This window comes from Fundulus heteroclitus, chromosome 5 (assembly GCF_011125445.2).
Source record: "Fundulus heteroclitus isolate FHET01 chromosome 5, MU-UCD_Fhet_4.1, whole genome shotgun sequence".
NCBI classification, from domain to species: domain Eukaryota; kingdom Metazoa; phylum Chordata; class Actinopteri; order Cyprinodontiformes; family Fundulidae; genus Fundulus; species Fundulus heteroclitus.
Window position 1 is genome coordinate 17,089,974 of NC_046365.1, and position 12,732 is coordinate 17,102,705.

The window sequence follows — 12,732 nt, forward strand, 5'->3', positions numbered from 1 at the left end:
AATAAAAGCATAAACTGGCATCTTGGGGTCTCCTTGAAAACAATCAGACACCGTCTATCTACCAATTTGTTTTTATAAAGCATGCTGGGATTTCTTTCCCCATTATAAACAGAAGAGTGGAGTTTCTCAAATTCTGTGGGGACCTTACCTTCAACTTTTCCTTTGGTACGGGTGGAACAGACAAGGAACCTGTGTAATAGCACTTCATGCACAATATTAAGTATGTTGGAGGATGTATAATGCTGTGGGTGTGTTCTTTAAAAAAAGAAAAAAAAAAAGAAAACAATAAAAACTGTGAATTAAACCCTTAAATGATTGTTTAGCATCATGAAAACATTGAAATGCACTAATAAGTTTAATAAAATAGTAAAGGGTCTGAAAAAGTTTTTTTTTTTTTTTTCTGGTCATGCTGAACACTCAAAGTGATTTACGCTGGGGCCAAATTCAACTGTTGCACTCACAAACGTGCACACATTAATACTCAGATACATACATGTAAGTAACTTACGGTTAAATACTTTAATCACATTGAGACGTGGCAAGTGGAACAAAATCAACCAAAAAAAATGGCACAAAAACGACATATATAACAGATATAGTATACCCTTTTAAGACGAATAATGTAGAAAAGACAATATCCTTGATTTTTTTCATAGAACCCTGAGATAAAAATTTACCAGGCATTGAAACACGAGTTAATGCCAGAAATGGTCTGCATTCAGAAATTTTTTTGACTTACCAACAGTTAATACTTATGGTTATTAATAACAACATTTCAGTTCTAGGTGAAAATTCTTCTCCATGAAGCCACTGCAGCTCCAACATGAAGAATCCCTGAACCTTTGTTTTTTTGGGATCTGAATGTTTTCATGGCTGGATCTGCTATAAATTTTCCATCCGTGGAAAACAAAGTAATGAATGGTGAACGACAAAGATGGGAATTTCTAAAGAAGCTAAACTGAAGCAGAAACGCTAGTTTAAGATTACAAAGAGAAGAGTAATACAGGGATATTAGAAGATAAAATGCTGTTATAAAAGAACCGGCTTTTCTTGAACTGAAGAACAAGTTCAGGAAAAGCCTCATCGAACAGCAGAAACTGAAGCAGAGGATGGCTGAAGAATCTGAAGTTTAGGAGGGCCGACAGTCTGAACTAGATAGAATTAAATATCAGATTTTTGCTCGTTTCATTCAAATCCATATGAAAAAAAAATTGCATGAAAGAAGTTTCATGTCACAAAAGTTTAAAAGTTCTAAAATGCAGAAATCACACATGTGAAAGAGATAGAAATTTGGACAATTAAATGGACAAAATAGCAAAACAGTTAAAAATAGATAAATTGTGGCAAATAAATCTGAATGTGAGATTGATGAAGTGAGTGTGATTTAAAATGGGCAGAAAATATATTTAAAATTACAAACTGTATTTACCTGGTATGAGACATAGAACTGGCTGTCACTTGTGTTATATTTACATTACTCATATTGCCAGATTACATTTCATGTCCCTCTTGGTTTTTGGCATTCGGCCAACTAAAATAAAAGTCAACAAATAAAGTTTGTTTTTATAGCACCTCAAAACCAGTTGCTTCATACATTTTAAGGTTTACTGAAGCACTAACAGGAGGCTCTCCTCTCCTTTCTCTCCTCGCCAGGGAGAGAAAGGAGAGGAGCGTCGTTACATGCATAAGTCACAAACACGGAGGAGCTAAAGGAGATATTAGATGACCTATGTGTGATCAGTTCGAAAGCCTCCCAAAATCTAAATTTGTTAACCCTGGTGGTCCTGCTCTGTTATCTCAGAGCATCCAGCTTCAGCGCATTAAGGAGAGTTTAGCCTGTATTTCATGTGTCTGCCGTTCAGGCAGCTGTCACATGTTAACAGTATTCCCGAAAACACTGAAAGAAAACCCTAAGATGGACGTCACGGCAGAAAGTTTTCTCGCAAAAATATTTCCATTTCCATCTGTGCAAAGGTCCACTAAATCTGAGGCCCTGACCAAACCAACATGGTTTTACACGCCATACAAACCATTTTGTAATTTTATTTAGAAAAGACGTTGATTTACTGTAAAACTGCAAAGTTTTAATATTTTCTTTACAAAAAGCAATCTGAAAAGTGTGGCATGCATTTGTATGAATGACCCGGGTCAATTTTGTAGAACCACCTTTTACTACAAGTCTTTGTTGCAGCAGCAAAAAAAGCACACCTGATTCAGTGAAAGCCAGTTAATCAACCCCAGAAGGTGTTTGGACCAACATCTTTTCTTCAGGAAAAGGGAAAACAAATATGTGAAGCAGTGGCAGCGGGTGAAAAAAAATCTTGGTGGGGCTGCCAATAGATTTCCCTGCCTAACCCAGTACATGCATTTAAATTAAAAGTCGGAAAATTACTACGATTCCACAATAAGTATTTAATAAAAAAAAAAAAACATTGTTCACAAAGGATTATTTTCGTGGTTTTGTCTTATTAATCCTTTTCACAGACTCATGCCAGAGGGTTTGCGTACATTGTACATGTACGTATATTATTACGAAACGAACGTTTACGTCTTGACTTAAATATATATCCAAATTTTTTATTTATATAATTATTTAGGTAGAACAATGACTAGTACAAAATTAAGTTGTATTTACCGGAGATGAAGTGTAGACTGCAAATTCTGTCATGGTATGATGGCTCCCATCATACCATGACATGGTATGATGATTGGGATTGTCTGCCTGCATCCTTTTCATTGAAATTATCCATTTCTTTCTTCTTTCTTCGTCCTTCGGTAAACAAAAGAAACGTACATCCGACGATTTGGAATGCCTCTGTGTGCAACAGGGAGCGCAACAAGTAGTAGGCATTGTTTAGATTCCAAAAATAAACTAAAAGCACACTCTAATTCACCCGTTTTGTCACGCTGGTAAGTGAAAACAGTACTGTTTTTGCCTACCCACGGGACCCGGATGTAGCGCGGATATAGCTCGTGACGTCACGCGTGAAGTGCACCTATCACTGTGCAGCTAGGGCTACGACTCCAGGAGCCCCAAACCCATTCATTTTGGCGATGCTGATTGGCCAAATATTTATAAATCTTCCCTAGCAACAGTATACGATTGGTTATTTCGCTACACTTGTAGGGCTCCTTGAGTCACAGCCCCACAAGTGTAGAAGAAGAGAAATGATACGTTCTGTTGGTGGAAATGCGCTGTTAAATGAGAGTTAATTGATATAGTCAATTAGTAGAAGTGTTTCAATAATTCTTATGACATGTAGCCGCGTACTATTAAGTAAAAACTGACATTAATAATACTTTTAAAATCTATATATATTTTGACTTTTCCCCTCCACATCTAGGGAGGGCAGCGCCCGAGCGCCCCCTATGGGCCAGCCGCCACTGATGTGAAGTATCGCTGGCAGGGCCTCAGACACGATTCAAATATACTTGATGCCATTTATAAAGATTCACAGAAGAAAAAGAGGAATTACAATTTTAAAGCAGTTTTATTGATGACATTAAATGAATGAAAATCCATCTATTGCCGTCATCATCGAAGGCTGTCTTTTTGGGAAGGTTTGTCATTTTCGTCAAAACAGAAATCGTGTTGTCACAGGAATTTGGGTGAGTCGCCTGCTGATGGCAGTAAGAAACAAACAAACTAGAAAAAAAAAACAAAAAAAAAAAACGCATTGATAATTGCCCCGTTAAATGTTGAGGTAATGTGTAAAACACACTTCAGATGAATGGGCAGAGTACAATCATTCATACATAAAATATATACAGAGATACATTAGCACTCACACAGTTTGTTTTCTATTGCACGTCATGATAAAACTTGTAACACTTGAGTAAAAAAAAAAAAAAAAAAGAAATGTTACAGTTGAAAGATGATGCTCCAGACTGTAAACAAGATGGAAGTCAAGAACGCAGGTTTTTCCAGTGTCACTGGCCCCTTTACGCTGCAGTTTTAGGGTCCGTCTTCACAACTCAGCGAGTGCACCGTGGTCGTGAGTATGAAATTTACGGGGCAGAAGTCAAACAAAGACGGCAGCAAAAATACAAAGATAAGGTCATACTGGCAACCTAAAAAAAGCACTTAAATGTATTCGAAAGCGTAGTAGTTTCCTGTGTGGGAGACGTTGCCTGTTCTCTTACAGATATATGCGATTTATTACCGTTATTTCCCAACAATCGAGCAACAGACATCCCAGAAACATCTGTCCAAACGGACGGCCGAGAGGCCGGGAAAAGTGTCCGAGAAAGAAAAGTGCATAATCTTTTTTTTTTTTTTTTTTAAATACCCGAAAACATTAAAAACACTCTATAATAAACATCTGAAATAGTTTTTTTTTCTCTATAGTGCAACAACAGACAGGATCAAATGAAGATTATTATTAATCTGCAGGCAATCAAAGCTCTTTAAACATCTAATAGTTGTTCTTTTTTTTTTTTGCCACAGTAGCAGAACAGTTAAAAAGGCAACTCAATGATTGATGCATGAACACAAACATGCCAACATTATACTGTACACAGCGCTCTTTTTATATAGAAATAAATAGCTGAATTATTATCTTTATCCTCTTCTTAAATAATCTCCATCTCTATATGAATCTGATGCACATTTAATATAAAGTATCTAGTACACAACTGCAATTTCAACACTACTGTTAGACATAATATTATTCTCTATGTGTAATCCTTTGTTGGACTCTAAATGAAGACTTGTAAACTTCAGCTTTTCCGACTCGTCACCTCAATATAATAACATCAAATGTTGGTCTTTTTTTCCGGATTTTTTTGTTTTGTTTCTTTTGTTTTTTGTCTTTTATCTACAAACATTATATACAGAGTAGCTGATAACGAATGCCAGGATTGTCTAAAACTTAAAATCAACAAGTGCTTTGGGGGGGTGGGGGTCTCTACAGTGAAGTTTCTCTCCTTTATTGTGAACCTTCCTCCTTCAGCTAAGCCAGCAACCAATCCGGGTCAGAGTGGAGTGAAAGCAGGGAGATCGCGGAGGAATGGAGAGTCACAGCTAACATTTCCAACAAACACATCGTCTAACGTTTGTTCATGGTGTGCATTAAGTGCAGGGTTCCTACACACTTTTTGTTCGAAATTTTCAAATTTCTCATTCGACTTTCAGTCCATTTTTCACGTGAAAGTACAAACACTTTAATAGGATGCGATTCGATTTTTTCAAGCCTGTTTTGGGTTCGGTATTGATGCGTTCTAAGCTTTAAAGAGGCCTGCTCGCGTATCTTGACTATAAAAAGAAAACACACACACACAAAAAAAAACATATATTCGCCTTCAAATAAAACAATAAGCGTTCATCCTGTTTGTGATTCCTTAGTGTTTTTTTTAAAGACTCAAGAAGTTTACACCGTCTGCAATCCGCAGATATAAACATTGCTGTGCCGTCTGCCAGCAGAGTCGAGGAACTGCCAGGAAGTAAGATGGCAACAATTGACGCCGCTGCTGTAAGAGCCAGTAGACCGTCCTGCGATGCCTCGCAGTAAAGTGACAGCTCGATGTGGCTGAAGACCAACCCCACCTACAGGGTTAGGGTTACTTCCTTCTTTTTGCACCTCCGCTGGGTGCTGCTGACTCGCTCGGCTCCATTCCTTCTCCTCGTTTACTCATTGTGTGGCACTTCTGGTCACGGCGTCTTGTTAGGGTAAATGTACACGAAAGTGCTTAGATTACTAGCAAATGGAGCCAAAACAAAGTGTAAAACACAGAAATAATAGGGCTGGCTAATTTATATGCACCTTTATATGCAACGGGAGTGAGCTGCCGGCGCAGAAAGTCGTAAAGTCGTAGTACGTGACTAGGCCCCTTTAAAAGCCTCAAAACACATCTAACCCAGAGTCACAGATAACAGGCACTGGACTGTATGAATATGCACATGTTGGTGGGCATTTCATTTAGCTACTCAAAAAAAGTCTGATTTATTTAGAAATTATGCAGAAACAATTGTTTTTAGACAATCATCCTGCGATAGCAAGATCTTTGTCATCATAATGATTTCATAATCTCAATATGGAGCTGTAATTTTATACAGATAACAAGACTTGAAGCTTGTACTGTCATCATGACTGTCATTGCTAATTTCCTTTAAGATGATGAGTTTCTGTTACGATAAGAGTTTCAATATTTTGAAGATCTCCAGATTGTTTTGCTAATATCTACATTTTTCTTTGTCTTGAGATGACCAGATTTTGAGCTGATCCTATTTTTTTTTTTTAGCAAAAATCTAAATGCTTTTTTCACTCCAAAAATCATCCAGCCCTAAGCAGCTATCAAAGTCCAATAGGTTATTGCAAAGGGAACGTGGTGATGGTGAAACCCAATGAGTCACTCTGAAAACTTTGTTCATAAATAAGGACATAATGTTTATAGCGGCACAAGTACTTTCCCACGCCTAATACTAGTTTCTCCATACTAATCAAGACTTTCAGAACACTAATAGCAAACTCCATACCTGTGGAGACTGTGTAGGAACCCTGTAAGCAACCTCCAGCACAGGAAAAGCAAGCACCGCCATGTTTTGCCTGTAGACTAATTTATTTTTAATCTGCTATCAGATTTTGTGCATTTTTAGTGAATAATAAAATATTGCACGTTATCGACGAAAAACAGTGCATCGGAATGCAAAACTTTTTGGTCCAAAGTAGGGATTACATTCTGCCAAATAATAATAAAAAAAAGTATTCACCTCTTCTTTTTTTTTTAAGGCCTAGTAAACACACACCTATAAACACTCAGAACCTCTAGTTCAAGAGGGGGCCATCGGATGAACAGCTTGATTTGTTCTCCACCATAGTAAAGCAGCACTAGAACCAGAGAAGGAACCCAACAGTGCTGTCTTCAACCTAAAGGGTACTGCTAATCGTAGTTTGTTGAAATTTCAGCCACATCAGGTTCCCCATTCAGAGCAGAGGGAAGGCTGGAGACCTGACCTGCTGCGTCTGAATCTGAAGGGAAACGCTCCCCCCCCCACAATCCCCTCAGGTGTAGGGGTCCGCCCCCTTCACCCCCGCTGTGATGCTGGGTGAAAGAAAACATCAAAACAGGGCGAGACGATGTCAGCCAATGAGCATAAATTAAGAGAATAGCCCCTGTGATGTAAATGGCACTGTTCAGTATGAATGCAAACACTACAACACCTGTACACACCTGGATAATTTTGATTTATAGGAAACACAACACTTTATATTCAGTTGGAGCCGCATTCTGCTCACGGCGAACTCGGGTCCAGCGGTGATTTATGTGGGCGACTTGCCCGGTCCCTCTTCCTTGTCTGATTGGCACAACGGAGAAGGAAACTCTCACTGGAATGACGGTGAACGTCGTACAAATGGCACCGGCGACTCAGGATGCTCCATCCTGTCCTCGTGATGCAAACAGGTCCAGAGACTGCGACAGATATCAAAAAACGTCGGATCCAGATCGGTTGACAGGGGTACGCGCTTACAAGGAAGCAGGGGATGGTACTGGAGGCAAAACCCAGCGCTGCCATGCATTGTGAAGATACCAGAGTGTCTGTGGGTTACAGGGCAGTGGCCCCCCCCTCTTCAGTGCCTGGAAGCAGTACGTGTACACAAACTGGCATTTGGCAAGTTTCAGGGACAGGGCGGGATACGCGTTCGTCTCTCCATCATCCCGGCCAAGCACAAAGCTCCAGTTACGACCATTTAAGAAAAGCCTCCACCTCTTGAGCAAACAGGCGCTTCCTGTACGCCTGTCGAAAAAGTACACACGCATCCTGTACCCGCGGTTGGCATTGAGGCTAGTCTGCATCAAGCGTGATGCGAACGCAGAAAGTAAAAATGCAGCATGTGAGGCTCGGAGCGGCTCCGCCACCGGACTCGGCTCTGCTGGATGAGAAAGTGTACGCTTGGAGAGGATGTGCACGAGAGACGGGTTCGAATTACTGCTGTGTCTCTTGGGGTCAAAGAAGTCTAAACGGGTTCTTCGTCGAACAGCCACTGCCACTGAAGCTCGCCGAACATTTAGCCCATTTTTTTTTTTTTTTTTTATCACATCAGCTGCTGTTTTGTTTCTGATTGTTATCTAGTCGAATATGCTTGGTGATCCTCGGTCTCGGTTCGTCAATTTAGTCTAGCTCGTGTCGGTTTCTTGTGCTGCAAATGCGTTCAACCCCCAGGAGGTGGGCTCAGTCTACCTGCGTCCCCGCGGATCAACTCATGCCACGGCCGCGCTCGTCAGCAAGCTGCACAAAGGATGTTAGCAGAGGCTGTCTGCTTTCACGTGGAGGATTTTGGAGAAACCAGGTCTCTTCTTCAGAGCCTGAGAGGAGAAATAAGAAGAGAGATATAAAGAAAATCAAGCGCTTCTTGTTTCTTCTGCATTTTGACTTCATACGTTTAGAAAGTTGTGTGTTAGACCAATACAAAGCAGACATTACGGGAAAGTTGATGACAAAGACAAATGGTTTCTGAATTGTCTAAACATCTGAAAACTAACGCGTGTAATTGTATCTTCTCCGTCAACTTGGACCAGAACCATCCCCAGATGTATGTACATGTATGCCACAAGTTTAGTTTGGGTCTTTTCTGATCAGAAAAGGTGCAAGATCTACAATCTTGATCTTAAGAGGCTGCGTCTTCTTCCATAATAAAAGAATAAAATAAAAAGGAGCCAGATTGCCAACGGATTCTCCCAGCTTAGCTACGGCTCTCCACAGCGCCTCTTCAGGCACCAAGGGCCTCTTGGCTGCTTCTCTGATCAACACTCCTTGCCCAGTCTGTTAGTTTAGGTGGTATCCGCGTTAGGTTTCTCTCTCCATTTTTGTGTGATATTTAAAGCTTGTCGGAGTAAAGTTGCATCAAACTTCACTGTTCTTTTGTAGAAATAATCGCAAAACATCCAATTTTTCCCAACTATTATCTTGTGTTGGTCCAAATAAAATACACCACTGGCTGTGGGTTTACCGTGACGAAGTGTGGGCAAGTTCAAGCGTCTGTAAGACCACAGTACAGGACACACTCATCATCAGCGGTAAGTCCGACACATGTTTTGGAGAAGTCCCGGCACTGACTTCGTTGCGACACACGTCAGTCTGACGCATCGAAACAAAGCCCTTTATATCGGCAATCGTGTGCGTTATGAAATCCGCTCCCACAGTCAGCCCCACTCATCCAACACCAGTAACCTCAACGATTGAGTCAAAGTTTAATCCTGACGAAAATAGATGCATGGTTTCTGGTTTACAGCAGGAAACTCTTTCTCTCACATCAAGAACCATCCTCTACCATGTAGGAGTTCATCTTTGTAAGAGATTATGAGATTACAGAGGAATGGAAATTACAGATACCAGACTCTGAAGGCAAAGAGTCTGACACACTTGGACTGGAAAGAATGACTGATTAGGGGAAAATGTGTCAGCAAGGACATGTCTGCATTACAGCATGATCTCCACCAACTGGAACGCTGATATCATACTGTGCCCGCCCCTGAATGGGCGGACAAATGCTTCCTATTTAAGGTCTGTGTGCGAGAACAAACAGGGTTCCCAGGTACCGGTTGCGTTGTGTTGTTGTAGGCCAGTTTACACTACACTTTTTTAACCGAGCCGAGACCAGTCCGAGCTCGGTAACAGAGATAACTCATGTGTGTAAATGGTCAGCAGACTGAACCGGACCGCGCTAACTGTAGACCAGTTCCTGAGCAGGTCTCGGCCTGGTTTTTTTTTCTGGCCCGGTTATCTGATAAAGAGCGCATAAGCAGACCGCGTCATCCTGTTACAGTCAGCTGACTGTCCGCGTTTTTTCCGCCGTGTCTGGCTGCACGTCCCGATTCACACTCCAGACAAATTTCAGACAGTCATAATAATACTAGCTTCCTTACCATGCCACACGGTTTCCAGAGATGATTCTACTTAGCAGTGTGATGAACCTCAGAGTCTGTTGTTGTTTCCTGCGTCTGTAAATCCTTATTAGACATTCTTTTGTCTTATCCACGTCCAAAAAGCTGACTCTGTCTAACCATAACATCCTGAATGTTACGGGCGCCGCCATTTTGATTTGCTAGGTCCCGCCTTCAATCTCAGAGAGCAGCAGTACCGCAGATCGCCACTAGGAGGCGAGGAGCAACCAAGGAACCGAGATAGTGTGGTGTGTAAACTGTCGTCTTGGCTTGGTTAACTGATCCAAGCTCAGACTGGTCTCGGCTCAGCTCGGTTAAAAAAGTGTAGTGTAAACGGGCCTTATGAGAACCCAGTACTGAATCTGTAAACGTTCTGCTGTCTTTTAGATTAAATATGGTAAAATATAGTTACTGTTTGAAGAGTAATTTTATTACTACAGAAGTCTACAATGGAAACACCACATTACCAGATAAAAGAACCAGGGGAGACCGCAAACAGGTCAATGGTGCTGGGAAGTGTGGGTGCGCTCCTGTGAGACCCAGAGGTGCTGTTTACCTGCAGCTTGTTGACCATTTCATCAAACAGCTTTCTGGCTTCTGGGCTGTTGGGGTCCTCAAAGTAGTCGTCGATACCGATCTGAACCACGATGGACTTCAGGTTGCGGCAAACACCTGCGGGATTGGGAGGGGGATTTGTGGAGAGGTAATTCACATCTGATCACTTTGTTTATCGGCGCGATACGATCGCTCAAACAAGCTGTAAAGACAACGTTCGTAAAACAGGAAGAAGAGCATAACCGGCTACATGGTGCAGAACTGCGTTAAGAGTCAGTCTCCCGCAAAAAACGTGTTCAACTCACTGTTGAAGTGGAGCAAGGCTTTAGGGGTGACTGGTGTGGATGAGAGCACCAGCATCTCCAGACCCTTCAGACCCTCTCTGCAAACCTCTGCTGCCACCTCCTGGTTGATTTCGCTCACATGGTCCAACTCCAACACCTGGAGGCGCATGCAGTTCCTCGCTGAACAAATGGGACAGAGGAAAAGTCCAAATTAAAACTACGAGGACACAACAGGAACAGTCTGGACATCTCAGTACAACACATTTACCTAGTGGCCTCTTTTATTAGCCGTACTTCTTTTCTATATATCATGAAACAACACAATGCTGGAGTTGGCTTGTGATTCAGCCGTGGTGCAGGGCTGGACCGCTGCTGTTTTATCATATGGACCCGCTTAGATCACACGTTTCTAAATCTAAGATAGACGTCCATCCTGAGCTGGATTATTTTACAATAAATATTGATTTTGAAAAGCCCATCGTTGGATCTTACACATCTTTATTTCTTTGTAAAAATAAAACAAAAATTAGAGTTTCAGCACGTTGTTTGGATGTAAAGTGGAGCAGGTTAGGACTAATGGAGGCAGTTTAAAACCCTCATCTAGAACGGTTCTAGAGGCCAATAGTACTGAAACGGGTCAAAGCCCAAAACAATCAGTGAGCGGGACAAAACTGAAGCCCTGATGTGGCAAAGCTACAACAGGAGATGTCAGCTACGTATAATCAATATAAAAATACTTTTATTTTCCATTAACTCAGATTTAACTTTTAAATACAGCAATGGAATAATGACTGCCATTCTTACTCAGCTATAAACTCTATATAAATAAATAAAACATATAGATAAAACATCATTTAAAAAATGTTGATAAAAAAACGTGTCAGGGTTGTTTTTCCTAACAGGCCGTGTAGAGAGAAGTATGATGTGTAGCATGTGTGTGTGTGTGTGTGTGTGTGTTGTACCACATAGCATTTTGTCATGTAGGCAACAATGTCTCGTTTTGGTCTGTTTTGCCCAGAGAACGTTCTTGCACATGTTCTCTGGGTTTCTCACATGTCTTGTGGCAAACTGGAATAAGGACTTCTTGAGACTCTCTTGGAACAATTTGTTCTTCCCACCCTTCCATAAAAGCCCGATTTGCGGGAAGCACTGCTAAGAGATGTCCTGTCCACAGATGCTCCCAGCTGAGCTCTCAGATTAATATTGTTAATGTTGCCCTGTGGCCAGAGATTAACATATATGCTGATGGACCTCTGAAGGCAGTTCAATGAACTGGTTTTATTTAGAGATATTAGATGCCGTGGTTTTTATATTTTTGTATTTGAATCATATTACTTCCACTTGACAAATATGTAGAAAATAAAAAGTGATATGCCTACTTTTGCAGGGTATTCTGAAAAAAAAAAAAAAAACCACACACAAAAAAAAAAAACAGACTGTATGTGCCATATTTACCCAATGAGGCAAGTCCCTGAATGCCACATCCAGCTCCACCCACACCAAGAGCCCGGAGATGTGGCCAGCATCTTCCAATGGTCTGCAGACATCGGTTACTGAAACGTGCAGGTTGCTGACTGGGAGAAACAAGCACTCTAATCAAAACATGGTCATTTGATTGGTTTTGCTGCTAATAACGTTATGCCCTGGTTGTAATTTATTGTTCCTATAATTTTACCATGGATGCAGGGGCGCCACCTGCAGGGAAATAATGTCTCTACAGCCTGCGCCAAGGGCCCAGATCACTTCCTGGCCAACTGGATCTGTGGCGCTCCTGGAACAAAGTAAATATGCACAATTTAAGAAAACGATGCCCGTCCATCTGGCCACACACGTTTAAAAGCAGCGATAAACACCTTCACCAAATATCAAATAATAGGAGCAAAGCCGCAGTAAAAAAAAAAATCTTGACAGAATTTCACAAAATTAGGATATCATGAAAACGTTATACAAAAAGTTAAACTCACAAACTTCACAACACACACAGCCTCCCTAAGCATTTAGTTATTTTCAC

General features: G+C 41.1%; 1 protein-coding gene across 2 annotated transcripts in view; it reads right to left on the reverse strand.

Annotated features, from left to right (window-relative positions):
* Positions 1-3,472: 3,472 nt before the first annotated feature.
* The window catches only part of fbxo41 (F-box protein 41), a 71,803-nt gene continuing 62,543 nt past the window's right edge, over positions 3,473-12,732 (reverse strand). For both annotated transcript variants that reach the window (XM_012882224.3, XM_036137035.1), the window contains exons 10-14: positions 12,397-12,492; positions 12,177-12,295; positions 10,743-10,901; positions 10,439-10,554; positions 3,473-8,304 (exon numbers count right to left, since the gene is read on the reverse strand). In XM_012882224.3, coding sequence (XP_012737678.1) covers positions 8,242-8,304; positions 10,439-10,554; positions 10,743-10,901; positions 12,177-12,295; positions 12,397-12,492 — 553 coding nt within the window. In that variant the 3' untranslated portion in view covers positions 3,473-8,241. The remainder of the gene's footprint in view (positions 8,305-10,438; positions 10,555-10,742; positions 10,902-12,176; positions 12,296-12,396; positions 12,493-12,732) is intronic.